The 27,698-nt window shown below is 41.9% G+C and overlaps 1 protein-coding gene across 1 annotated transcript; it reads right to left on the bottom strand.

Annotated features, from left to right (window-relative positions):
* Nucleotides 1–12,824: 12,824 nt before the first annotated feature.
* Nucleotides 12,825–26,270, bottom strand: MTFR2 (mitochondrial fission regulator 2). The gene is made up of 8 exons (XM_074990511.1): nt 26,135–26,270; nt 24,667–24,801; nt 24,146–24,250; nt 23,789–23,913; nt 20,691–20,911; nt 19,201–19,507; nt 14,557–14,737; nt 12,825–13,648 (listed from the first exon to the last, which is right to left on the bottom strand). Exons 1-8 carry the CDS (start codon nt 26,195–26,197, stop codon nt 13,550–13,552), a joined length of 1,236 nt encoding a protein of 411 aa, XP_074846612.1. The 5' UTR covers nt 26,198–26,270; the 3' UTR covers nt 12,825–13,549.
* Between the last annotated feature and the right edge of the window lie 1,428 nt (nt 26,271–27,698).

Raw genomic sequence — 27,698 nt, 5'->3', positions numbered from 1 at the left:
AAATCCCCCCACCGCACCCCTTCTCAGAGACCCCTCTCACCTACTGGAATTAAGGCGGGAGGTGGACCACCTCCTATTCATAGGGGCGGTGGAGAGAGTACCGGAACAATTTCAAGGCAAAGGTTTCTACTCCAGGTACTTCCTGACAGAGAAGAAGACAGGAGGGTGGAGGCCCATTTTGGATCTAAGGGCACTCAACCAGTATCTACGCAAACAGCGCTTCAAGATGACTACGATGGCTTCAATAATCACGGCACTAGAAGACGGAGATTGGTTTGCAGCCCTCGACTCACAGGATGCGTATTTTCATATCGCAATTCATCCACCACACAGGCGCTTCCTCCGGTTTATTGTCGGCACAGATCATTTTCAGTACAGAGTCCTTCCATTCGGCCTCTCTTCAGCGCCCAGAGTCTTCACCAAGACCTTAGCAGTGGTGTCAGCATACCTACACAGACCGGGCGTTTTCATCTTCCCGTACCTGGACGATTGCCTGCTAAAGGGAACTTCCCAGGCAGAGGTATTACAGATGATACACATCACCACAAACACATTTACATCACTGGGCCTCATCATCAACTTCTCAAAGTCAAAGACCGAACCCACGCAAAATATAGAGTTTATAGGGGCTCGGATAGACTCAGTCATGTCAAGGGTATATTTACCCGATGCCCGTTTTCACGCCATCGAGTCTCTCGTACAAATAATAACGTACAGTCCCACTGTCTCAGTTCTGACGTGCTTACAACTACTGGGGCATATGGCGACCACCACGTTTGTGGTGCAAAACGCCAGGCTGCACATGCGAGGATTGCAGCATTGGTTGGCAACCGTATACAAACCATCAATCCATACCGTTCACAAAAGGGTGTCACTTACAACAAAGGCACGAAGGTCGCTAACGTGGTGGGTAAACCCCAAGAATCTACTAACAGGGGTGCCCTTCCGCCAACCACAAATTACTGTGTTCATTACAACAGATGCCTCCCATACGGGATGGGGGGCACACGTGGACAACAAAACCCCTCAAGGGTTATGGTCCCCCGCGGAGAAGACACTGCACATAAACATATTAGAGCTCAGAGCAGTGTTCAATGCGTGCAGGCATTTTCAGAATTATCTGCGCGGAAAAATAGTCGGCGTGAATACCGATAACACCCCCACGTTTTATATAAACCGGCAGGGGGGAGCCAGGTCTCGTACACTTTGTGCGGAGGCGGTCCGACTGTGGAACTGGTGCATTGCCAACAATACAACCATCAAGGCTTCATACCTACCGGGTGTCCACAACGTCAAGGCAGACCAGCTCAGCAGACACATTGCGCCCACACGAGTGGCAGATCCGTTCAGACCTACTTCAACCAAGTGTTCCACAGATGAGGTTTTCCCCAAATCAACTTGTTCGCCACCTGAGACAACAAGAAATGTCCCCAATACTGCTCCAGAGCGAGCATGGGACAGGGGTCTTTGGGGGACGCTTTCATGATCCCATGGAAGGGCCCTCTACTTTATGCGTTACCTCCCACGACACTTATACACAAGGTCTTGGAGAAGGCCAAAAGGGAGAGAGCACGCATGATACTCATAGTCCTGACCTGGGACCGGCAACAGTGGTTCCCATTGCTTCTATGCATGGCACAGCATCGGCTGTTTCCCCTACCAACAGTACCGGACATTCTCACACAGGCTCGGGGGTCAATACTGCACCCGCACCCGAAGAGACTTCGGCTACAAGCATGGTTAATCCATGGCTCAGCGCCTTAGAGACTACATGCTCAGAGGGAGTACAACAAGTCCTCGAATGTAGTCGGAGGACTTCTACCAGAAAGACTTATCAACACAAATGGTGGCGTTTTTCCGATTGGTGCTCCTCTAGGCAGCTAACACCCCAGGACACCACCATCCCTACGATTCTGGACTATCTGCTACAACTCAAACAAAAGGGACTTTCTCTATCCTCTATAAAGGTTCATCTGGCAGCTATATCAGCGTTTCGGCATGAAGAGGATGGATCAACCATATTTGCCCATCCTGTTGTCTCACGTTTCCTAAAGGGGTTGGTAAATCTGTACCCCCCTCGGAAACCAATACCGCCGTCATGGAGTTTAGACTTAGTTTTACACACCCTCTCGGGACCGCCCTTTGAACCATTGGCTACAGTCCCCCTTCGACTACTTACCATTAAAACGACTTTCCTCCTGGCAATCACGTCAGCTCGCAGAGTGAGCGAGCTCACGGCCATAATGTCCACACCACCCTGCACGATATTCTCAAAAGCAGCGGTGGTTTTACGTTTGCACCCAGGCTTCGTCCCGAAGGTCTCTTCAGATTTTCATATTAACGAACCAATAGTGTTGCCCTCGTTCTATCCTAAGCCTCACAACTCGAACGAAGAGGCACGGTTGCACTTACTTGACATAAGAAGGGCACTGGCCTTCTACATTGATAGAACTAAACCTTTCCAGAAAACAGACAGACTCCTGGTGTCCATTGCATCCAGGTCAAAAGGGGAAGCGCTATCTTCGCAGAGGATTTCAAATCACATTGTGTCATGCATAAGACTGTGTTACAAGCTTCGCAAGACTCCTCTGCAAGTTCCGCCAAGGGCCCACTCTACAAGGGCAATGGCGGCGTCAACGGCATTCTTCAAAGGAATCGTGCTGAGAGACATCTGCAGAGCGGCGACGTGGTCCTCCTATGACACCTTCGCCAAGCACTACACCATGCACAGGATGCTTGATGAGGATACACGCGTGTCAACAGCAGTCCTTTCACGGGCAAGCTGCGCATAAATCGGGTACCCACCTCCTTTTTCGGGGGGGGGGGGGGGGGGGACGGACGGACGTTTACTGCTGGGTAGTCACCTACAGTGGAGCACCCACGGGGACCACTCGAAGAAGGAGGAGGAGTTACTCACCTGTGTAGTAACGATGGTTCTTCAAGATGTGTCCCCGTGGGTGCTCCACTACCCACCCGTTCCTCCCCACTTCGGAGCTCTGTTTGTGTTTTTCAGAGACGTCCGGAGCGGTTGATCAGGAACTGGCGGGGACCGGATTGCGCACATGACCGTAAGCGCGCGAAGAGCCGACGCACATCGGTGCATGCGCGACCCGACGGAGACTGCTGAAGAATTTCCGAGCTGCGGCGCCAGGGCGAGCCCGACACCTACTGTGGAGCACCCACGGGGACACACCTCGAAGAACCATCGTTACCACACAGGTGAGTAACTCCTCCTTACACTTGGACTGAGGTTTGTGATGGGAAGTGGTCAAAGAAGACCCCTTGATGTTCCCAGGTGTGCTGATCATGCCACTAACACATACTGTCTAGCTCTCTGGGCCTCCCCCACCACCTTGTCCTGCTGAGCCAGATCTTCTGGTCTCCCCCAGCCAAAACAGAGTTGGAGTAACCATTTCCCCCCTCCCCTGGCAGAGCAATGCAGACATAGTTTAACCACAGCTCTGGGTGGAAGCAGTTCTAGGTCACAGCATCCAGGAAATCAACTCCCAGAAGGGATCAAAATGCCAAATTCATCTATCTCAGTGCAAAATATTTGCACAGGGAGAGCTCATTAAGCCAGCCCCCTTTATCAGTGCAAGGGAGATATGTACAGTGGTAGCTCTCCCCAGGTAATAACAATTTATCCTGGCTTTGATTATAAACAAAAAGGTTTTATTAAGCAAAACAGTAGGATTTAATTGGTTATAAATGAGAACAAACAGATCAAAGTGAGTTACCAAATCAGAGAGAGAGAGAGAAAAAAACCAAACACATAGCTCTCCTAAAAATCTAGTTACTTGTGAGTTCTTACCCTAAACAGCTGCCTTTATAGCAGGTGAAATCTTCAGGTCAGAAGTGAGCTTAACCTGACCTTGTCTCTAGTAAAGTTCTCTGTCTTTCTTGGGTATGTCAGGAAATTTCCAAGGCAAGCTGAAGACAAAAGATGGACCAGGCTGAAAGGAAAAGAGAGGAAGCTGAAGACAAAAGATGGAGGAAGCACAGGGCCCTCTTTACATCTTTCCCCTGAGGAGGGAATTCCATTATTCTCTTTGTGTAAGAGTATACTCCAAGATGGAGACTGTCACATGAGCAGGTCAGCTGTCCAAGTCCTTTTGAGGCAATCAGCTGTTGCCTGACATCTGGATTGCATGTTTACAGTTAAAATCCTCAGATATGCATTGGCCCCATTAAAGACTTTTTGTCGGCAAGGTACTACTATTCCCCATTTCCAAGCCATACACTTACAGTAGGGTAGCCACCCCTCTTGTCGAGGTCTTCAGAGAGACAAACAAATGGAACACAAATATTTAAACAATACTTATAACTTCAACTACAAAAATGATACATGTACAAAACCAGGATTTACAGATCCAGCTGGTGAGGGGGCATATGCTATGATAGGCTACAAGCCAAATCTCATTCAAAGCATTTCTGAGTCATACATATTTATAGTCATATCCCATTTTTTCATAAAGCATGGTGTGGGGGGGTCCTTCACAAGGCTGAGATGGACATAGGAGACAGATTTATTGAGTCTCACTTGATAAAGAAAAAGGGGTAAAAAACCTAAGGGTGATGTCATTGTCATGCCGGGGGCAGGGGTCCTACCACAGACCACCTAACGAGGAATGAGAGATAGATGGGACTGTTTTTGAATACATAACAAAATCATCCAAAAAAACAGGACTTGGGGAATATGGGGGATGTCAACTATCCAGGCATATGCTGGAAAAATAACAGCAGGGCGCAGATTGTCCAACAACTTCTTGAAATACATTGGAGGCTTTTTTCTTAAATATTTCAGACGCGAAGAAAGCTACTGTGGAGAGGCTGTTCAAGATTTCATTTTAACAAATAAGGAGGAACTTATTGATAATTTGAAGTGAAAGGCAGCTTAGGTGAAAGTAATCACGAAATGGTAGAGTTAATGAGTCTAAGGACTGATGGGGGGAAGAAAAAGCAAAATAAATGCAATGGATTTCAAGAAGGCAAATTTTTGCAAACTCATGAGTTGGTAAGTAAGGTCCCATGGGAAGGAAGCCTAAGAGGAAAAACAAATGAAGACAGTTGATAAGTTTTCAAAGAGACATTATTAAGAGCACAAGAACAAACTATTCCAATGCAGAGGTAAGGTAGGAAGTGCGGCAAGAGACTACCTTGTCTTAACCAGGAAATCTTGAATGAACTCATAATTAAATCGGAATCCTACAAAAGGTAGAAACTAGCAAAGGAAGAATACAATTAACAAAAGTATATAGGGTCAAAATTAGAAAAGCCAAAGCGCAAATCAAGCTCAAACTAGCTAGTGATATAAAAGGTAACAAGAAAACATTCTACAAATACATAAACAGCAAGAAGATGACAAAGGACATGATAGGACTATTACTCTATGAAGAGGGGAAATGGTACAGAAAATGTGAAATGGTAGAAGGGCTTAATGACTACTTTGTTCCATCAAGAAGGTTGGAGGTGATTGTATGACTAGCATAGTGAAGGCTAATGAAAATGTGATCACTCAGAAGTTAAAATAGGAAAAGAACAAGTTAAAAATTACTTAGACAAGTTAGATGTCTTCAAGTTGCCAGGGCCTCATGAAATGCATCCTAGAATACACAAGGAGCTGATTTTGGAGATATCTGAGCCATTACCTATTATCTTTGAGAAGTCATGGAAGATAGGATAGATTCCAGAAGACTGGAAAGGGCAACTATAGGGCCCATCTATAAACAGGGAAATAAGGACAATCAAGGAAACTACAGACCAGTCAGCTTAACTTCTGTGCCAGGAAAGATAATGGAGCAAATAATTAAGGAATCCTTTTGCAAACATCTGAAAGATAATAAAGTAATAAGAAATAGCATGAATTTGTAAAGAATAAATCACATCAAACCAACCTGCAGGTTTTCTTTCATAGGCTAACAAGTCTTGTGGATAAGGGGGAAGCAGTAGATGCGATATATCTAGACTTTAGCAAAGCATTTGATACAGCCTTGAATGGTCTTCTCATTAATAAAATAGGGAAATACAGCTTAGATGGAGCTACTATAAGGTGGGTGCATAAATGAATGGATAACTGTTCTCAGAATTATCTACACTTCACAGTCATGCAGTGAGTGCATAACAAGTGGGATTCTGCAGAAATCACTTTTTTTGTTTTTAACTGTTTCTGTACATCATCATCATCAATGATTTAGATAATGGCACAGATAGTACGCTTATCAAGTTCAGGAAAGATACAAAGCTAGAAGGGGTTGCAAGTGCTTTGGAGAATAGGATTATAATTCAAAATGATCTGGACAAACGGGAGAAAGTATTTGAGTTAAATAGGAAGAAATTCAATAGGGACAAGTGTAAAATATTCCATTTTAGAAAGAACAAAAAGTTGCACACATACAAAATGGAAAATGACTGGCTAGGACAGAGGCCATGGATCATGTACAGCCCAAGCATTTTTGTAACGCAGCCTGGGAGCCCCTGTGACCTGGGAGAGTGGGGGTTTCCACACCTGTTCCACGAGCCCTGCCCCTTCCCACCCACTGCACATCTTTCCCCAAGACCCCTCTCCTGACTGGTGGGGCCTGGCATGGGATGACAGCAGATGTTAGATCTCCCCACACTCTGCAACCCCTTGGTCTCCCCCTGGTAAACCCCACCCCCACCTCCCATAGGGAAGGGGCTTGAAGGGAGGGGTGCAATGTGGGGGAGTGGGAAGGGTGTCAGGGAGAGGGTAGGGTTTGGGGAAGGGGGACAGACACACACCCCAGGCCAGTGGGAATCCCAGTCTGGACCACAAAAATCCACAGGCCATAGATGGCCCCCAGCTGTGAGCTGAAGACCCCTGGGCTAGGAAGGAGTACTGCAGAAAGGCATGTAGGGATTATAGTGGACCACAAGCGAAATATGAGTCAATAGTGTGAATACTGTTGCAAAAAAAAAAAAAAAAAAAAGTATCATTTTGGGCTGTAGTAATAGGAATGTGGTGAGCAAGACACAAGAAGTAATTCTTCCACTCTACTTTGCACCATTTAGGTCTGAACTGGAGCACTGTGTGCAATTCTGGGCACTGCCTTTCAGGTGAGAGGTAGTCAAATTGGAGAAGGTCCAGAGAAAACCAGCAAAAATGCTTTAAGGTCTAGAACACATGACCTATGAAAGATTGAAAAAACAGGTCTGTTTAGCCTGGAATGATGAATGACACATCAGCTTTTAAGTACAGTAAACCATCGATTTAACACACTAATGGGGGGAGAGGTGTCTGCTATTCCTGCAAGTCTGTTAAATGAGAGGTTTACTGCCCAGCCCCCACTGCCAGGATCTCCCAGCCCCAGTCCCACCTCCCCAAAAACCCTGACACTCATCAGAGCCACCACTGCTGGAGGAGCAGCTGGACCCCACTGTGTGGCTGGGATCCTGCCGTCACAGCTGGAGGAACATTACTGCACAGCTGGAGCCACCTCGGTGTATGTGACTAGAGGCCACCACGCAGCCTGGAGGAGCCGCCCTCACAGTTGTCATGCACTCCTCCCACCAGGGGTGGGGCACGTACATGAGTGCCAGTCTGCCTGTGTATGCACCCCACCCCCATGGAAGGAGCGTGTGGCAGTTCCAGCGGAGGAGGTGGCAGTTCCTCCAGGCTGCACCAGCTGCAAGTCTCTTAACTTTTGAGGGGGTGAGATGATTTTACAGATGCCATAAAACCCACTGTGGACTGCAGAAACAATAGGGCGGGGGTATCCCTTGTTCCTAATGTCTGCTAAATCAGAGTGCATAAAATCAAGGGTTTACTGTACCTTCCAAGTTACAAGGAAGCAGGAGAAAAATTCTTCTTAACCTCAGATGATAAGATCAGAAGCAATGGGTTTAAATTGCAGCAGGAGAGGTTTAGGGTTGAACGTCATGGTTATTGATGATGATGATAATGAAGGAAAAACTTTCTGTCAGGGTGGTTAAGCCATGGATAAATTGCCTAGGGAGGCTGTGAAATCTCCATCACTGGAGATTTTTATGAGCACGTTAGACACACTAATCAGGGATGGTTTAAATGGTGGTTGGTCTTACCGTGAGTTCAGGAATTGGACTTGATGATCTCTTGAGGTTCCTTCCAGTTTTATGATTCTATGAGTCTGTGATTTACTAAAGGCAACCTTTTTTAAAATCAAATTGGCAAAAACATTAGCTAATTGTTTCTGCCACAGTAGGAATCAGAATACCGAGTGTGCTTTCAAAATGAATACAGATTCAAAAACAAGTTACTGGTTATGGTTTTCATTTGTTTTTGAAAGTAGCAGCAGTTTTAGGGCAGTGATAAACTTTGATGTTAGTATTTCATGAATCCACTCTTTTTCATTAAAGTTTTACAGTCAGGTAAATCACTCTGGGCTGCTCAGTTCTCTCCTTTGACTCTGCGTGGGGATCTCAATATCTATTCTGCTATCTACAAGCACAGAATGTCCCGGTAGCTGTGTGGGCTTTAAATAAGTAAAGGGCGGAACAGCAGATCTGCTGTTTAGGTCAGAGAAGATAATTTAGCTTGAAGTTTACTTCTTACTAATCTCAGCATACATAAACATGGCTCACCATCAGCACTGTTTGTTTAAAGCCATAAGCATGCCTCCTAGAGAAATTTCGCATGCTATGTGCTTTCTGGAAAACAGCTAAAAGACAAAACATAAGGGTAAAGGTTTTGCTAGTAGGAGAGATCAACTGTTATAAAAATAAAATTACTTTTGACATACATACTGGTATCACACTGCCTTCTTGTGGCTAAGTTTATGCAATTCAGTTAGAAAACTGTTGGATATATGCATTCATTTTCTTCAGCACTGCAGAATTTGCTTTATTCTAAGACAACTTTTGGTGACTAGATGGCCAGCAATAACCTGACCCCCCAAAATAATTATTTCTTTGAAGTTCTTCTGAGCTTTCTTAAGGGATAATTTGCTTGTCTAGAAATGTGAGCAGAATTATTAACATTGTTGACACAAAGGAACAAAGCCACTCTCTTCATTTCCCAAAACAACAGGGAAATTCACTCCCATAGAAGAGGGAAAACTGCTGCTGGCAGAATTACTGGAGGAAATCCTGTACATCAAAAGGCGAGTGACGTGCCATCACTGACTTACACAAATTAAATATGAATATTTACATAAGCCAAAAAAAGTTGAACACAAAGAGATAAAAGAGCAAAGAAATAGTGTTGTAAAAATTGAATGATTTAAAGTAACGACAAAGCATTCAACTGACATTGAACATGAGGAAATCCATACTAGCCATAAAAATCTGCACAGTTAGGCATTATCCAAAATATATCGTCAAGGTAGAGTCTTCAAGTTTGGTGACATGCAGAATTTGAATGCTCAACTATCTTTTAGATGCCTGTGAGTCAATATGAATCCCAGATGGGAATGTGAGTACCCTGATTTCAATGATCAAATTTAAAGTTTGGGATTATTTTGTCTTCTAAATTATTCAAATTTACTTTTGATAGACTGAAGTCAGTGAAAGCCATTATAGATGCCAGCAGCAAACCAAAAAGCTGATAAATATGAAATAGTTCAGCCACTGGTTTAGAGTTCATGCTTAAAGAGGAAAATAAAGTGTTTAAATATTTGTGCTTCATCATCTGCCTATTCATTAAATGAAAGACTGGATTAAAGATATTGGTGTGTTATGGCAGCAGTGGAAGAACACTCACTCCCTCCCTTAACTACAAGGCAATAAAACGTCTTTTAAATGACAATACTCCAAACAGCCTGAAAGTAAAATTCCCAGCACATGTGGTGTGTGGAAACAACTTAACAGTTCACAAACACTAGGACTATGTCTACACTAGAGCAATCTGTCAACAGAAGTTACTGTCAAAAGATATCTTCCAACAAAACTTCTGTTGACAGATTGGGGCCAGACTGTAAAGCAGATTGAAAGAGAGATTCGCTCTGTCAGCAGAGAGCAGCCGGACTGCCAGGTTGATCTCTTGACAAAATGGCCAACCGGAAGCACAGCAGACGGCTGCCCAGTGTCCTGGAAGCCCTGTCTGTCAACAGGGCCTGCTGTAATGTCCAGACTGGCTTTCTGTCAGAGGTGTTCTGCCTCATGGAAGAGCAGAAGAAGGCTGTAGACAAAAGTGCTGCATTTTGTCAATTTACTGTCAACAGAACGCCTTGGGAATGTGGACGTTATGCAGGTTTTGTCAACGAAACTCTCTAGTGTAGACATAGCCTTGGAAGAGGAAGGCTTTTTTCTGACACTTCCAGATTGTGCCCTTCACATTTGTCACTCAATTTGACAGCCACAAGTTCAAGAAACAACAATATCCTATAAGATTTACAAACAATTATTTATACACACACACTTTACTCCATACACACTCCTTTCAGGTATATGGAGTGACTTCTCCAAATGCCTGCATTTTATACGTTCTCTCCCTGTCCTTACAATCTCTCTCCCATACATCTTTGGTTCTTGCCTTTCTTCACCACATCGATCTGTAGTAATTTATGGCAGTTTTCGGTTCAGTACTGCAACAATTGAAGAAATTATGAAAATGAAGATGGATTTTCCTCTTCATACTATAGTAATTTTTCAAAGCTGTCATATCTACTATAATTAAAGAAGCAAAACTCTTTTCATTCTCAATCCCTAGATCTACAATGGAAAATTTATGTTTAATTACCCCACAACATTTCTTCTAACAGGAAGTCCTGCAGATCTATTTTTTTCACTGCTTTTTCTTTGAAGGCAATGCTAGACCTGTCAATCAAGGTAAGATAAAAGTCAATATACCACTGAAAATTCAACCAGTTCAGAATAATCATGCTTAATTGAAGGAGGTAGAGGTTTGCCTGTGGTATCTTCTCTATCTCTTGTGCCTTAGGCTATATTTTCTGGCCCATTAGGAAATACACCCTCCTGTTCTGCTTAGCTCTTCCAAAGGAATGCCATGACAGCTGCTACTAACATACACTTTTTAAATGGACTGCCCATCCAAGGTAGTGTCTTAATTTAAGAGACACAGCGAGCAAGAGAGAGACCAACAATACTAGGCTTTAGCAAATGAGGTGACAGCAGAAAGGCTGCTGCTATGACAAAGTTGCTCTGGAAGGTAGAGCTAGTAGATCAGCCGCAGGAGACAGGACAAACTGGATGGGTCTTCAAGTGTGCAGCCACTCCCAATTTATCCAGAGTGACAAGTCTGATTCTGCCATAAAGGAGCTCCACACAAGAGTAAAATCCACAGTGATGTATCTCCAGGTTGCTTTTTGCAGGGAGTGCCTAAATACTCACTGTAAGGGCTGAAGATTGCCATGCTTGAGCTGACCCATAACTAAGAGGAAACAAGAAATGATGTAACGTAACAGACTTTAAATCTGGGGGGAGTCTGCTGGTATAGCTATATAAGTAAGTTACTTTAGTGTGCATGTAGTTACAGTGGGGGCGGGGGGAAAGCAGTCCAGTAACACTTTAAAGACTAACAAAATTCTTTATTAGGTGATGAGCTTCCATGGGACAGACCCACTTCTTCAGATCATTTCTTGTTTCCTCTTACTTATGGGTCAGCTTTATTCCTGAAAGGGCTACTAGAGGCTGTGCTAAGGAGAACTCAGCATAACAAAACAACAGAATCCATTGGGGTTATGCCTGTTCCCTGCACATCCTTATTGTCACCCTCCATGCCGCCCAAGGACATATAGGGCAGAGTCTTTGACTGCCTCTGAGTTCCCACCTACTGCAATGAATGAAACTGTGGTTGTTCACCTGCATTCCATAGTTCTCTTTCATAAAATTAATTTGTAATCTTTAGTTTAATCATAGATTCTGAGGTTTTCCTCTCTTTAATTGTTTTCTGTCCTTAAAACCTTTCCTGATGATTGCCATTTGGAGCGAAGGTACCTTCCCACCTAATGGCTGAACTCAGATGTGGCCTGCCTTGACATGAAGGTCATACCAATCTTCTGCAGTTTCTAGCCAGTCCCAGGATGGCTGAAAGAACAAGAAGGTCCATCTAACTGCAGGCAGGGCAGACCCTTTCTTGGTACCAGTACAAGAAACCTTTGAGGTGGACTCCCTACACTTACTGTAACAATGAAGGAGAGGAAACCCTGGGATATGAGAGCCTTCTTAGAGCCAGAATGTCTTTCAAAGTCCAGTGTTCCCCATGTGGAGTGTTAGCCTGCTACTTATATTTGAAGTAATGCATTCTGGTAGAGATGCATAAGTATACAGAGCAACATTCCAGAATGTGGCTCTCTTTCAAACAGAAAACTATGACTGGGTGCAGCAGTGGAAAGGAATGAGTCCATCATATGACAAACAAATCTAAAGCAGATATGTTTAGGTTCTGTTCTCTGAGCAACTCACATTGACCCTCTTCCTCAAACAGGAAGATCAAAGAAATGTAAGCGTTATGGGCCTCCTGCTTTTTCTAACAATGAACCCAAATGTCTGGCTCACCCTTAGTGAGGGAGTATGTTTCACCCAGCTGCAAGAGCTGCTAAGTCCACATGTACACAGAGGACTAGTACTAGCATATCTGCAGACAAAAAAACTTGACCAGCTACTTCCACTTTATAAATAAAAAGCATACCTTATTGAATTTATGACTAAAAGGCTCCTTCCCCAAATATTATGATGGGAGAGAGAGAGAGAGATTATATTTAGGTAAGAAGTTATACTTGATTTTATAAATAATTTGACCAAATCTTTTAAAAATTTGTGGCAACAAAAAAAAAAAAAAGCTATCCTCCAAAACAATAAATTTGCAAATGCTGTACAGGACAACACCATCAATGATGTAAAGGAAAATTTATTTTATAAATGGTGTACAAAACAACAAAAATACCTAAAATGGGGAAGACACGATAGTCAATAAATGTTTATTTATGTAACAAATTTAGACTATGCTTGCACAAGCAAAAGTAGAGCTACCACACAAATTCTTCTCATTACAGGCAGTTAACAAAACTCACATTTCACAATTAAAACCAGGCAGGCACCATTACTGCATAGTAAGCAGGCCTTCTCTGTTGATCCAGAGTAAGGTAATAGATTGTTTGTGCATGGAATATGGAGTTACTTTAAGAAGCTATAATGGAAGGGAGACCTGCTACCCTCTTGATGAGGGACAATATTTATATGGATTACATAGTATATACCTGCTTAACTTAAAACTATTTCCTGAACTATTAATATATATATTTTTAACACTCCCATATATACTTCAGTCTCCACCCTGAGAAATATCCATTAATTTTTATGTGATCTAAATCCCTGGGCTTTCCATTCATAGAATCTAAAAACTTAGCATCATACATTCTGGGCCTCAGTTATAAAGCAATAAACGCCAAAGAATTGTTTTGTTTTTTCTTTTTTTGAAGCAGACAACACATTGTCAAGCTTGGCTGTTGGTACACTTACATCAAAAGAAGTAGTTTTAGAAACCATGGCTGCTGGGGCATGGAAGCAGTATATCCCAATGTACAGATTTTACGGAATTGCTCCTGCCACTCGTAAAGCATGCAAGCTCTTGGGTTTTTCCACATGCTACCAGCAGTCAACTATGTACCCTTGCTTTCTCTGTTGACACCTGTTTTTCTTCCTCATCTTTTATGGGGATGTTCTTTGAGCTGGGCTTCAAAATGTGACGTCCAATCTAAGATTAAAAAAATCAAAATACTTTTAATTCTATAAAATGTCTCAGAGTACTGAACAGGACAAGAATAAAATTTTCTACGTAACAATAGTGGAAACTGGAAGGGTTGTTACAGTTTTTCAGACTGGGAAAAATGAAATCCATAAATGTTTTGTGAAGTTGAAACAATGTACACGAGCAATCCCTTTCAATATGTTTAGGCATTTATTCAAACCAAAAAAAAATTCACATTTAAATGGGTTGAAGTCTCCCTCTGAAAAAGGCCTAACGTTGCTTTTGTAGCTGACCTTAGACAAAAACACTCAAAAACGTATTTGCATTTTTAGAAGCACAGAAATTTTGAATAGATTAATGCTGATATGTGCCCCTCGCACACAGCTGATGGCAACCTGGCTGAACAATAGATCTGAAAAGTTAAATTGGGCTCAATTGTCTTGCTTGAACTTACTTTCAGTTTTCCAACAATTTGACCCAACCTGTTCTGCGATCAAACAATTCTGTGACATCTGTATTGAAGATCTGTCACGGAAGGTATCCATATTATCTCAAAAATATAATTCGGGTTTTATCTGTGAGGTTCCAATTTTTACTTTGCAACCTCATTTTTATTGAGATTTCAACAATTGTATCTCTAATTTTGTTCAATTTTGTTTGTAAATTAAACACTTGGCTGTAGTGACTATGTAAAATGAACACTGTTCGCAGTTCCACTCTCTTCAGTGTTTCATGACCATTAATTCCACCCACAAGCCATGTCACTCACTAGTGACTAGTTTTCTATGACTCCAGAATATTGAGACCAGCAACATTCCTTGATAATCTAATACTCATATGTAAGTGATATAAAGGATGAAGAGGGATTTTTGCTTGATTTTGGAGTAGGGGGAAATGAGTAAATAAGAACTTACCACTGGGGCTTCTGGACTGGAAAAGGGGGAGCGGTCACAAGATTTGTTTTCTTCGTCCAATGAATCATTGCCATTTTGACGTGCAAATTTCTGTTTGAGTGCATGAGCTATTAGAGCTGCTGGGTCCCACTGTGAACTTTGCCTTTTTCTTGTTTTAGGAAGTGGTGTACCACCAGGTGACCTATAAAGAGCAAAGAAACTCAGTCCAGCCTATGAAAACTTAACAGTGGTGCTGGCGAGTAATTATGTTATCCTAGCGGGCTCTGCACACTTCCCCTCAGTTTATGAAAACATAACTTCTCAAGTAATAAAGGGAAAGCTGTGTTATCTGGCATTCTCTTAACCAGCATTACACCCCCAGACATGATACCGCTGCATCTTAAGGTGTATGCACCTGACTCCCACCCAGTCAGCTGGCCATTGCAGGGCTTCTGACACCTGGTAGTGCCTCAGCAGGTGCAACACTCCCACTCCAGCCTGCCCCAAGCTACAGGGAGCTGGATCTGCTGGTTGTGGGTGGGGGCAGTGCAATAAGCGTCGTTACCTAGCACATTCAGTTAACTAGCAACCCCTCATTCCCCATGAGTGCCAGATAACAAAGCTTTCACTGTATTGCTTACCGTATTGTGTGATGGCTTGCCATGTCCAAACAAGAATGAAAGTAAATGCAATAATAGTGAGAAAAATCCCCTGCATACGGTCACGCTGAATACTTACCTTGTTCATAATGCCTCTGATACTCTCTTTATTCTAGGCATTAAAATACTGTGGCAAGCCTATAAAAATACAGCATTAAAAAGAAATCTGACAATACAGCCAGATTCTACCATATCAATTATAGCCTTAAAATCTATGAATCAGAAAAGAGTTAGTCTAATGCTTTTGAAGTCCTGCACTGTCCCTATTTGTTTTCAGTTAAAACACTAGATCTTTGTGAATTCTCACAGAAATCACCAAAAAGCTGTGAAGTTTCTCAAAAGACTTTAAAATAATAAAGTCATATTGTCTGATCCAAGACATCAGTTAGAAGTTAAACTTGCAAATATAAATGTTCATCCAGTTGGCCACACATGGCCTCATTTACAAACAAGAATACCTCAGTAAAATATCCACAACTAGCCACCAACTGCTGGTTGATAAATTGGCATAAATGCATCAGTGGTTGTTTTTGTTCTCAAGCGTGCATCTGACCTTTCAAATGTGAATTTAGAAAGGCTACAAAAGTATCAGTTTGAAAGCTAGTCATGTATTGTTTGTGAATCCAAAGCACTGAGTAAGTCAGCCCTGATTTTTTTTAAGACTACAGCAGCTCTGCCCACAAATTCATGCTCAAAGATTGTGGACACAGTTTGCAAATGGATTTGAAAGTTTAATTTATAGCATTCGAAATTAGAAAGTGGGAAGAAAGGGACTTTGGACATTGCAATGACTAACTCTGAAGCATCTGCAATTTACAGCCTCAAATCATGCATGTAGAATCTACATGCATTGTATGGGAGAGTTAGATAGTAAGAAGAGGATTCTCAGAAGCCAGCAAGCTGAGCAGGGAAATGTCTAAGCTAACCAGAAATGCAATACCAAGGAAAGTAATGGGGCACTGGCACAAGACGCACAAAGGGAATTAGGATGCTAACTCTCATTGATCTGGACCTCATGTACCAGAATGACTAGCCAAGGGAAGGGACCGGTCTTTGCTTGGGATTCTCAGACGTGAACTGAGACACTTAAAGAGGCCAACCCTCTCTTGTGAGATACCAGACATATCTCCCCCCACACCAAACAGCCATAAGGCCAGTAGTTAGGCAACCCATCTCTTATACTGGATACTCAAGATTAAATCCCTCTGCCTGATTTCAACCAAGGATTTTGACCCAAGTCTGTCATATCCCAGGTGAATATCCAAGCCACTGGATATTCTGAATCAGTCAGCCAGCCACAAGAATGCTTGACCTGCTTGCCCCTGGCTGCTTTTTGTGTTTGTCAAGTGCAATCAGAGCACACCTACTACATTAGGCCCTGCAGGCGAGCCCTGCACTGTCAGGGCTTATGCAGTTCTACCTGCCAGCTAACAGAAACTTGGGCCCTTAAGGGAGTCAGTTGCCTACAGGATTAGGCAGCAACCAAACAGTGGTTTTAAGAATGTTAGTCGTGGTAAAATGTTGGGTTTCAGCTTCTGAATGTTTCTTAAGAGGCAAAGCACCTTTGTGAATCTGGCCCATAGTATTTACGAGGTGCAATCACATATTGAAGGCATATATAAATACTACAAAATCTGTCCAAAATTATTTGTGCCAGTTATTTGCCTATATGAAATTTAAATCCACATTTAAAAATAAGACCTCTTAATAAAAACTTGTTACAGCAAGCTCAGTGAAGTCCTGGCCCCACTGAAAATTTTCACTGGAATTAACTCTTAGTATATTATTATTCCCCTCTTTAGTAATGTCTAAACAGACAAGATCCTACTTCCTTAGAGTATATTTTTACTCCAGTTCAATAAATGTGTTTATTTAGTTTCCTGTGTACCATACCTAAAAAAGAAGTTTGGCTCTGAACACAGGATATCAGTTGCACAAATATTTAATAATCATAGGTTTTGTAATCACATTTAGCATTTTGACCATGTAAAACCTATATGAACCAACCTAAAGAACTTAGTTCTAGGTTCAGTAAATCTTCTGATAAAGCATACACAAGCATTACATTTCTGAGGTCTTCTAAATTAGAATTAGTTATATTCTGCATGTAGTTAGGTTACCAATGCTTCCCCAAAGAATTGCTCTAGTACTCAAAAGTATGTTCAGATCAGTTTTCCTGCACATTTAACTGATTTTGTAAGAGAAGTCCAGATAGTCTCAAATCACAAAAAAAATCAAACAACAGACAAAAGATTGACTGACCTATGCAGGAGACTAGGTTTTAAATGAGATAATACTTGGCTTTATAGGTGGTATATTTTCATTTGGTACTGCTGCCAGTGAAGATACAGCTCTTTAAGGGTAAAATTACCTACTCAAAATCTCTCAGGGTACAGCTATATGGCAAACAAAACAAAATCAGTGTCAATGAATCTCAGAGCCTGGGTCAACTGGGGCAGGCTCATGGGGCTTGTGCTACAGGACTATAAAACAGAGTAGACATTCCCACTCGGGCTGAAGCCCTGGCCCTGAGACTCAGCAAGGAAGGAGGATCTCAGAGCCAGAGCTCCAGCCTGAGCAGGAACATCCAAGCTGCCATTTTTAGCTCCCTAGCACAAGCCTGAGTCAGTTGATGTGAGTCTGAGACTCATTGCCCAAGTTGTGAGGGAGGGAGTTTTGCTGTGTGGATGTAACCTTAAGTGTTAAATGACAATTTACATGCCTAACAAGGCTTGTGGATATGGGAGAACAGAAGATGTGATATACCTTGATTTCAGTAAGGCTTCTGTAACTATCTTGCATTATCTTCTCATTAACAAACTAGAGAAATACAACCGAGATGGAGCTACTACAAGGTGAGCGCATAACTGGCTATAAAAGAATTCCCAATGAGTAGTTATCACTGGTTCACAGTCAAGGCCATATGAAGTGGGTCCCACATGGATCAGGTTTGGGTCCAATTCTGTTGAATATCTTCATCAATTATTTAGATAATAGCATAGAGAGTAAACTTCCAAAGTTTGCAGACAATACCAAGCTGGGAGCAGCTGCAAGTGCTTTGGAGGACAGGATTGAAATTCAAAATTGTCTGAAACTGGAGAAACAGTCTAAAGAAACTAGGATGAAATTCAGTCAGGACAAATGGCAAATACCCCATTTAGGAAGGAGCAATCAGATGCATGTTTTATAAATGATGGTCTAGAAAGAAATACCATGGAAAAAGTTCTGGGATTCAGAATGGATCATAAAGTAAAGATGAAGCAACAATACAACACAGTTGCAAAAAAAGTAAGTACCATTCTAGGATATACTAGCAGGAGTGCTATAAGCAGGACACAAGAAGTAATTCTTCCATTTTATTCAGTGCTGATTAGCTTCAGGTAGAGTATGTGCCCAGTTCTGGGTACCACATTGCAGGAAAGATGTGAACAAATTGGAGTAACCAGATAAGAGCAACAAAAATGATTAAAGGTCTAGAAAACATGAACTACGAGGGCAGATTCAGAGAACTGGGATAGCTTAGCCTGGAAAAGAAAACAGAGGGAACATACCAATTTTCAAGTGCATAAAAAGCTGTTGCAAGAAGAGGGAGAACAATTATCCTCAATCTCTAAAGACAGGATACAAGCAGTGGGCTTACATTGCAGAAGAGGTTTAGGTTGAACATTAAGAAAACTTCCCAGCTATCCAGGTACTTAAGCACTGGAATAAATTGCTCAGGGAGACTCTGGAATCTGCATCACCAAAAAATTTGTAAACACAGGTTACACAAATATCTGTCAAGGATAGTCTAGCTATTGCTTAGCACTGCCTTGCATGCTAGTAACTGAACTAGAAGACTTCTCAAGGTCCCTTTCAGTCCTATGATTCTATCTTCTAGGGCAATTGCCAAGAGCTTCTGTCCATCAAAGACGTTTCACCCCCACTTTGTCTGCTGCTACCTAAATATTGTGATGTTGGCATACTTTTGGCATAGCGCCTCAAATACACATTAAAATCAACCTACTTCTCAACAGTTCGCAGTCGGATTTTTTTTATATCCTTCAGAACATCCATCATATTAAGAACGTTATTGGTCTTCTGGTGTTCAACAGGGCCAAAAGTTGTTGAGCTGGAGTTATTTGCAGCACGACGTTGTTTAATAAGTTCAATTGCTGAATTACTGGAATCAAAGGCAGATGATACTACAGAGGGAGGTGGAGGAGGAGGAGGAATTACAAACTGATCTTGCGCAGTGAATAATGGAGTGGAAGTCATTGCTGGCACTGGAAAAGAACCATCTGGAGTGCCAAATAAATGTGAGACACCTGGACCTATCAAAAGAAAATAAGGTAATTTAAGGTAACCGGTTACTGATATTTGAAAACTTGAGATGAAACTAAGTCCAAGGCATCTGATTTATAATACAAGATCCTGGTCTGATAAGGACTTTTTTTCTTATAATATTAAGCAACAAGCACAACCGTCTAGACAAACTTAATTCTGTCCATTTGTACATCCAGTCTAGGAGAGATGGGGGGTTCTGTTGAGGAAAAGCCGTATGTGACCATGTAATTAGCCATATCATAATGCATATAAACAAGCATCAATCTCTCGCTCCACCTGCACAATTCTCATTGATGTGCTAGTTTTCTAACATTCAGTGCAGAGTGGATTGTGGTTGAGACATGGGGCCAGCTCCTATGAACGTTTAGTTCAATTACTTCAGCAGCATATCTAAAATATAACTTCCTAAAAGAGAAATCGTAATTTATAACTCAGCTAAATCTATACAAAATTCCACAGGATCCAAGGGCTTTTTCCCTACTACATTACAAAGACCTACTGCAACAATTTAGATGAAAAAGGTCAGAAGAATCTTTTATCAAGCAGGCTGCTAAGACTATATGGCTGTGTCTACACTAGCCCAAAACTTCAAAATGGCCATGCAAATGGCTATTTCGAAGTTTACTAATGAAGCGCTGAAATATATATTCAGCGCCTCATTAGCATGCCAGCAGCCACGGCACTTCGAAATTGCAGCGGTTCACTGCTGCGTGGCTTGTCCAGATGGGGCTCCTTTTCGAAAGGACACCGGCAACTTTGAAATCCCCTTATTCCAAAACAGCAGATAGGAGTAGTTGGGCTAGTGTAGACATAGCCTATATAAGGTTGCTTCATGCTCACTCTTACAATACAAAGGGAATGACTATTGAATTGGTGGCCTAGGCATTTTTCCAAGTGACAGTGAAGAATGATACGCATACATTTGAGGGTTTCACCAGAAGACAAGATGATTTAAATGAACACCAACTTGAAGGTGATGAGCTGTCCACAAAGTGAGGAGTGAAAAAAATTAACTTATGAATATAAGAAACAGAGATGGACAAAATCATTCAATATACTTTTCACTTAATTCACAGAAAATTAGATAAGTAAATAATTGGATTGATGTATGGGCATAAAACAAGTGAAAACAAGGCTCAAAGACTGTAGTTTAAACAAAAACAAGTTTACCCGATTGATTGCTATTTCTTGATCCTTGCACTGCGACAATTGCAGCGATCTGGGCACGAAGAAGTGTTAATTCATTTTCAAGTGCAGAAATTTTTTTCATTGCTTCTTCATTCACAATATTGTCTTTTTCTGCTCTACTTGCTAGAACAGTTGGCAAAGAAATTATGGCTGAAGATGCATCATGGTCAACAATATTTTTTTCCTTTCCCCATGACTCAGCCCTAAAAGAATAAAAACATAAGTTTTAAAAGCTTCGACTGAATAGTGACAGTATCATAGTCCCAGAAAGGGAGAAAAGATTAGGTTAAAATACATTTTTATGTTACTAGCACAAGAAATTGAAGTTATAAAACACTACTGACAAAGGCATGTTTTAATGTTTCAAAGCTTCATCTCTTCCAAAAGTCATTTTGCATTACATTGTTTCGTAAGCACTAAATTTTGTATTTTAAGTATTAAAAATATTTTAAAAGATTATCAACTTTATCCCTCATAGAATGAAAAGCCCTTTGAAAATGCACTTTTTAGAAAACAGTATTTGGCAATTTACTCAGGAGCAGAGGCTTACCATTTCACCATGGTTATGCTGAATGATTAGGTTGTGAAAAGCAGGAACAAAGGCTACGTCTACACTACAAGATAAATTCAAATGATCAAAAATTGATTTTATAATGCCTTTTTTTAATTCAGTTTTAAGTATCCTCACTTACCACAAGCTCCCAACGAATTCAACATATTGTTTCCACACTGAAATCACCAAACAGACTGTTGCAGCAGTGCACTGGGGGAACTTATCCCACAGTTCCCTCAGCCCCGCATTCTGAGCTTGGAGCCAAGCGCAGCTTGGGGAACCAGGGAAATGGACAGCACAGCAGCTCTGGTCAATTTCCTGTCTTTCCCAAGTTGCCTGACCTGGGAAACTGACAGTGCAGCAGCCCTGATCAATTTCCTGGCTCCCACTAGTAGCAGGGAGCTGGGAGCCAGGTACAGCGTGTAGCTTTGTGGGATACACACAGGACATTTGTGGAGGCTAATAAATTTGAACAAAAGACATGGCGCTTCCATACTAGCCTGTATTGGACATTTTAAACTCAAGATTGATGCTATACCCGTTGTTAATATCAACATTTTGTTATCTATATTAGGGCAGACTAAATCGAGCTAATGACATTTACTGCAAAGACAGTGATGTTTTAACATCCAGCTAACTCCTTTAAATTCAATTTTATCTTGTAGTGTACATGCAGCCAAAGAGTGCTTTCTGCCTAGGTACAATCAGGAAGAGAGAAGATATAAATTGAGACGTCTGAACAAGAAAGTGAACTGGGTGGTGAGTCACACCCAGCTAGGTCTCACAAGAGTGTTAGCAGCCCCAGAAAACATGTGGGTTCAGGGACGAAACAACTGCACTAAAGGGAGTATTAGACACACACTGCAGCATTTATGGTAGATAATTAGAAAATATTAAATACTAAACACATATAAACTAATAGCATATCACCTGCTTAAGTAGAAAGACAAACAAAATAATTTCAAATAGTGTGATCAGCTTCATTTATCTCAATCAAGGCCCAGCAGGATTTTCAGCCAAAGAATCTGGCACTTTTCCCCAAGATGCTGTGGAAGTCATTCTTTTGTTTTATGCAGACATATAACATTTTTGTTTTCCATCTCCCTGCCCTATCAGGAGCTACCTGCTCTTTCCTCTTGCTCTCCAGTTTATCCCACAAGATTAAATTAATTTTGATTATAATGTAAGCTTCCTTCAAGTATTCCATGGACTTAGAGATGGAGGTCACCCGGCAGTTAGAAAGGGAAAACTGTAAGAACATGCTGATGAATGAGGCAGCCTGGAGAACGGCATAGTCAAGACCCCAGAAACTGCAGAGATAAACCACTAAAGCTGGCTACAAGTATACTGCACAGCACAGATAGGTCTGTCTATAGCTGTCCTAGAAAATGTTATGATCACCTATTGACTATTTCTAATAGCCGAAGAGCCAGATCATAAAAAATATTCTCTTTTTCTATGATTTGTGCAATTCTCTCAGGTTTTGTAATACAGAGGCAACATGACATCACTAACAGCTCAACCAGTATGGTAAAAAGAACTAGTATTGCAATATTCTAACTTCCCTCCCTCCCCAAAGCAAAACATACCAGCCAGTTCTGATCTCCCTACTTCCTCTTGTAGTTTCACACGAACAAACAAGATCAGAAGACATAAACCCATGCAATATAAAACAAGATTTTCAGTATCTAATACAAATACCAAATGTTAATTGAGGTGTGAGTGAGTCATCTGAGCACACTTAGTAACAAACCATCAAGTTCAAGCACTGAAATATTCACTCTATGACCTTGAGTAAATGTAATTTAAGAGAGACGCAATCAACTTTATGTCTAATAATAGATATACAGTTAAAAATAATTTCGTGTGTCATGCCAGTCCAAGTTTCCCAAAGGGGAATGTGTTTTACAGATCACATTTTCCTATTTTATTATATTATTTTACCATGGGACATCACGAAAGCAGAAAAAAATTACGTAAGAGAAGAAATGATGAAACAGTTGGTACATAAAGCAAACAAACTAATAAGAAATTGAATTTTTTTCTTTTTTTCAGTTTACGTAATTATAGTGGTTCATTTGTAACTGCAGCAGTGGATAAAAAATTGAAGTTAATTTTGAGTTAACAGAGATCCTTTAATATTCCTGCTCCACTGACCTTATCTGTAAAAACGGGATAGTATTTATCATCCAATAATAAGAGGTCAAAGATGATAATCTCCTGGAGTGTTAAGATTAGATTATACCAACAATCATCCCACCCCCAAAAGCTTTGTGAATATTCAAATGTCAACAACAATTCTGGCACTGTACAACAATAACTAGGAGCAAGGAGCCTGGGAATCTTTCTTTGTAGGTGTATGTTATATAATATTGGGGTAGGCAAAAATGGTTGGAAAAAAATTAAGAGGAACAGCTAACTTTTAAAATGTCAGTTTTGCTTTGGTTCAAAAAGGTTTAGTCAATTGCCAGTATCACAGGCTACAGGACCTTAGTCATTCCTACCAAAATAAGCAGTCTTTACTTGCCTAAATCTAGCAAAAACTTCACCCTCATGATTCACCACCCTCAGGATATCACTAAGAGATGGAACTACAGTGCTTGGAGTTGTACTTCGTTCACCATAATCCAAAGAATTCAGATCTTGGACCATCTAAAAACAAAGAAACAAAGAAAGAAAGTCAGGGTTCTGAAAGATAAAACGTTTAGGTTTAACAATAAAACTTCTGAAGAGGGACTAAGTATCATACAGGTAAAAGATATTGAACAGAAAAGATCAAGTATACCATAGTCATGAAAGAATAAACATTAGAAAAGTTAATTGTTAAATTTAGCATGTGACTTCTTAAATAATTAAATGTTAGGAGTACCAATAAATCATTCACCTGAAAGTGAGGTCTTGCATAAGGTTCTAAAGAAAGCACTGTCCCAAATCTACGAACAATGCTTCGTGTAGATCCATATTCCTTATTTTGCCATGCTGAAATAATCTAAAAGTTAAACAGAAATCTGTTTTTTTAACTCAATGACATAAAAAGTGTATTTTTCAAAACCATTAAGAGACTGGACCACATGTGATTTGACAGCTACATACTTGGATTGGTCAACCAAAAAAATGTTTGCTATCCTAGTGGAGCTAGGGTTCAGAAACAGCCTGAGGAGAACTTCTCTTCCTGGACTGGTTTTCAGGTTTCTGGGATATACATGAAGATGTGCCAGGAAATCTACATGAAGACCAGTAGAGGATGAAATGAACTACATCTCCTAGACAGGAGGTATTCTATAAGGTCTGTTGAAGAATAAGGGCTCAACTCAGAACAAATAAGTCAATATAGTAGCCAGTCTCTAGATACACAAAACACTTTAGCAATAATGGTTGTAGAAATCAAAGAAATGTTTAAGATACCTTCACCTGACACTTCCGTATGACAGCATACACCCACTGAAAGTGCCTTCTTAGGAAGGGCATTGAAGGAAGACACGTTTCAATCACACAGCCAATACTGATATTGTTTATATGAGCTTCCTGCATTGGTAAGAACTACCAAAAGGAAAATATATCGTCAAACCAGAGAATTTAAAGCAGAAAAACAAAACAAAAAAGTTAGTGTAACTTAATATTACACTAGCACTTTACCTACAACTGATCTAGCTCTAGTGCAGTTCCATGAGAGCAGCAATCTAGAACAGTTGATTGCATTGTTTCTACTACACTGTCCAAGTTTGCCCACAGATCTGAGAAATACTGAGCACACTCAAGTTCTTCACAGTTACAACTTCTGGCACTACAATTAGTGCTGGACATTTTCAGTGCAGTACGCACTAAAAAGATTTGCCTAACAGTCAGACACATTAGCTTTTCTAGGCATTACGGTCTTGATCCACAGGTGTTGAACCCCTGTAATTTGTATTGAAATCTATTGGAACTGTAAGTTCACAACACCTTCTGTGATCAGTATCTATAACATATGGAATTACTACTTAGAAGTCTTTACATGCTAGCTACTATATGAAGACAAAATGTGATAGATAAATAAAATCACTGGATGGGCCTTATGGCTTGTCTACAGAAAAAAGTTTATCAGAATTATATCACTAAAGTTAAATGTCCACATAGGTTTACTGGTATGTACAGTAGACAGCCGACTTATGCAGGGGTTGCATACTCGCCAGCCCCGGTCAGTTTCCTGGCTCCAGCGAGTGGAGGGGAGCCAGGGACTGGGAAGCCGGGCATGGCTGTCTGCCCGCCCGGCCGCCCCCAGTTGGGGAGCTGGATGGGCAGACAGTCGCAGCAGTACAGTTTCTCCCAGATGGGAGAAACCACACCACAGCAGCTCTCTCGCCACCAAGCTCCCCCAGCTGGGGAAGCTGGGCAAGCAGACAGCTGCTGTGATGCAGCTTCTCCCCAGGTTTCCCCAGCTGGAGGAGCCAGGGTCTGGAGTACTTTTGAGTTTTGAGCCAGGGTCTGGAGTGCAAATCAACATCGTGCATACCAGGGGATTACTGTATATAAATTATGCAACAGCCCTCACCAGATATACTCCCTTCCTGCAGCACACATCCTCCTTATGACAAGCGCACACTGACAGAAATCGCCTACCACCACACACAATCACCTACGTTCACTTATGCTTACTATAGAACAGTGGTTCCCAAGCTGGGGTCCACAGACCCCTGTGGGTGTGTGACAGTATTGCAGGAGGTCCATGAAAAAAAATTATCACAGAAAACAGAACTGGCCTTGATGGGGGTCCATGAATGATTGGGAGAGGTAACTGGGGGGTCTGCACTAGTGAGAAGGTTGGCAACTATTGTTATAGAACTATAAACTTAAGCAGCAAATCATCTGATCATTACTAACAGTATGAATTTACCTGATCAGCTGGTACACCAAAGTATTCTAGCAGTTGCCTTATGAGAGTCACCAGTAGAGCCATTTACAGAGCAGTTTGAGAATCAAAAGCCGGTTATAAACATGAGTTTAATATACATATTCCTGAAGAGTTCAGGACTTCCTTTCTACAACTGCAAATAGAAGAGATCATCATCACTTGAAGACAAAAGACAAACTAACTCAGACTTCTTTACAAAGTAATGGTTTGCTTCACTATTGACCATAGTGACAACAGATTCAAGCCCCAAGGCAGGTGAGAAAGCCATTTGACATCAAATGTTAGACCCCTAAATATACAAGGACTGCTTCCCTTCCTCTGATACTCGTAATTATCTCAGCAAGACACTTCCCCTCACCCCCACCCCTTCAGTCCTATGTACTTGATTTGTCAGTTTTTATTGCAATTTTTTGGACCTCTGTACTCATAGATATCTGTCTGTACTGGAAATGCCATCAATCTGATGAAGGGAGTCTGTCCCATGACAGCTCATCACCAAATAAATCATTCTGTTAGTCTTTAGAGTGCTACATTACTGCTGTTTTGTTTTGTGAGAATACAGACTAACACCACTCCCTCTCTGTTGTTAACCTAAACATATGATCATCACTTGAGACCCACTTATCTTAGTCCTGGATCTTGTATTTTAAAATCAACAATATTTGAAAAATAAACAACATTCCACAGCTTTGGATGCAGTTACAGGATTTATCAACTTTTTTTTTTAAAGGAAATAAGAATCTTGGGAAAACTACTCAGTAGCATTATCAAATATGCTTACTTGTACTGAATTCACAACAAAATCCCCTAATCCCCCCTTGTTTGCTAGTGATGAGCAGGAACCTCTCCTGATGCCGTGGCTGAAGACTGCCCTTTACTCTGTAATACGGTACCCGTAAATCCCCAGTTGGCAACGCGACCATTCTGCCACACACAGGCATCAGCCCCAAGCAGATGCGGTTTGCAGGTAGCATCGCAAGTAGCCAATGACCCCGAGAGGCCGGTCCCCGGGCCGGGCCGGGCCAACTGGCCCCACCGTCACAATGAGCTGGAAAGTTTGTGTCCCGGCTTCTTAGGACACCAGAGAGGTAGTGGCGCATTTTTGGAGGGGACGGGGGGGCACACAAAAGTGGCCGCAAGGCCTAACAGGGCCACTACGCCCTACGCTGGGGCTCTCGGCCAGCGCTCGGAGGCCCTCTGGGGACCACTAGCAGGTGTGAGGGGCCCCACCAAGCACAGGGCTCAGGGCAGAAAACAAACCCCACCGCGGGGGGTGGGGGGGGGCCGACTTAGACGCACGGAGCGGGGACGGCAATTGTCCCGTTTCCCCCGCCACCTCGCTCCGCCAGCTCCGGCTCCTACGCGCAGCAAAGCTCGCGGGGAAGGCAGCTCAATAGCCTCAAGCTGACCCGGCCGCAGCGGGAGAGGCAACAAGGCCGGGCGCCCGGAGCGAAGCGGGACAACTCTAGCCCCGCCCAGCGGCTCTACTCGAGCGACCCCCTGAAAAACGCAGCGTAAAGCGCCCCGCCTCGTAGCCCCTTCCTTC

Source organism: Carettochelys insculpta, chromosome 3 (genome assembly GCF_033958435.1).
Source record: "Carettochelys insculpta isolate YL-2023 chromosome 3, ASM3395843v1, whole genome shotgun sequence".
Classification (NCBI taxonomy): Eukaryota; Metazoa; Chordata; order Testudines; family Carettochelyidae; genus Carettochelys; species Carettochelys insculpta.
This window is presented reverse-complemented; position numbering and strand designations above follow the sequence as displayed.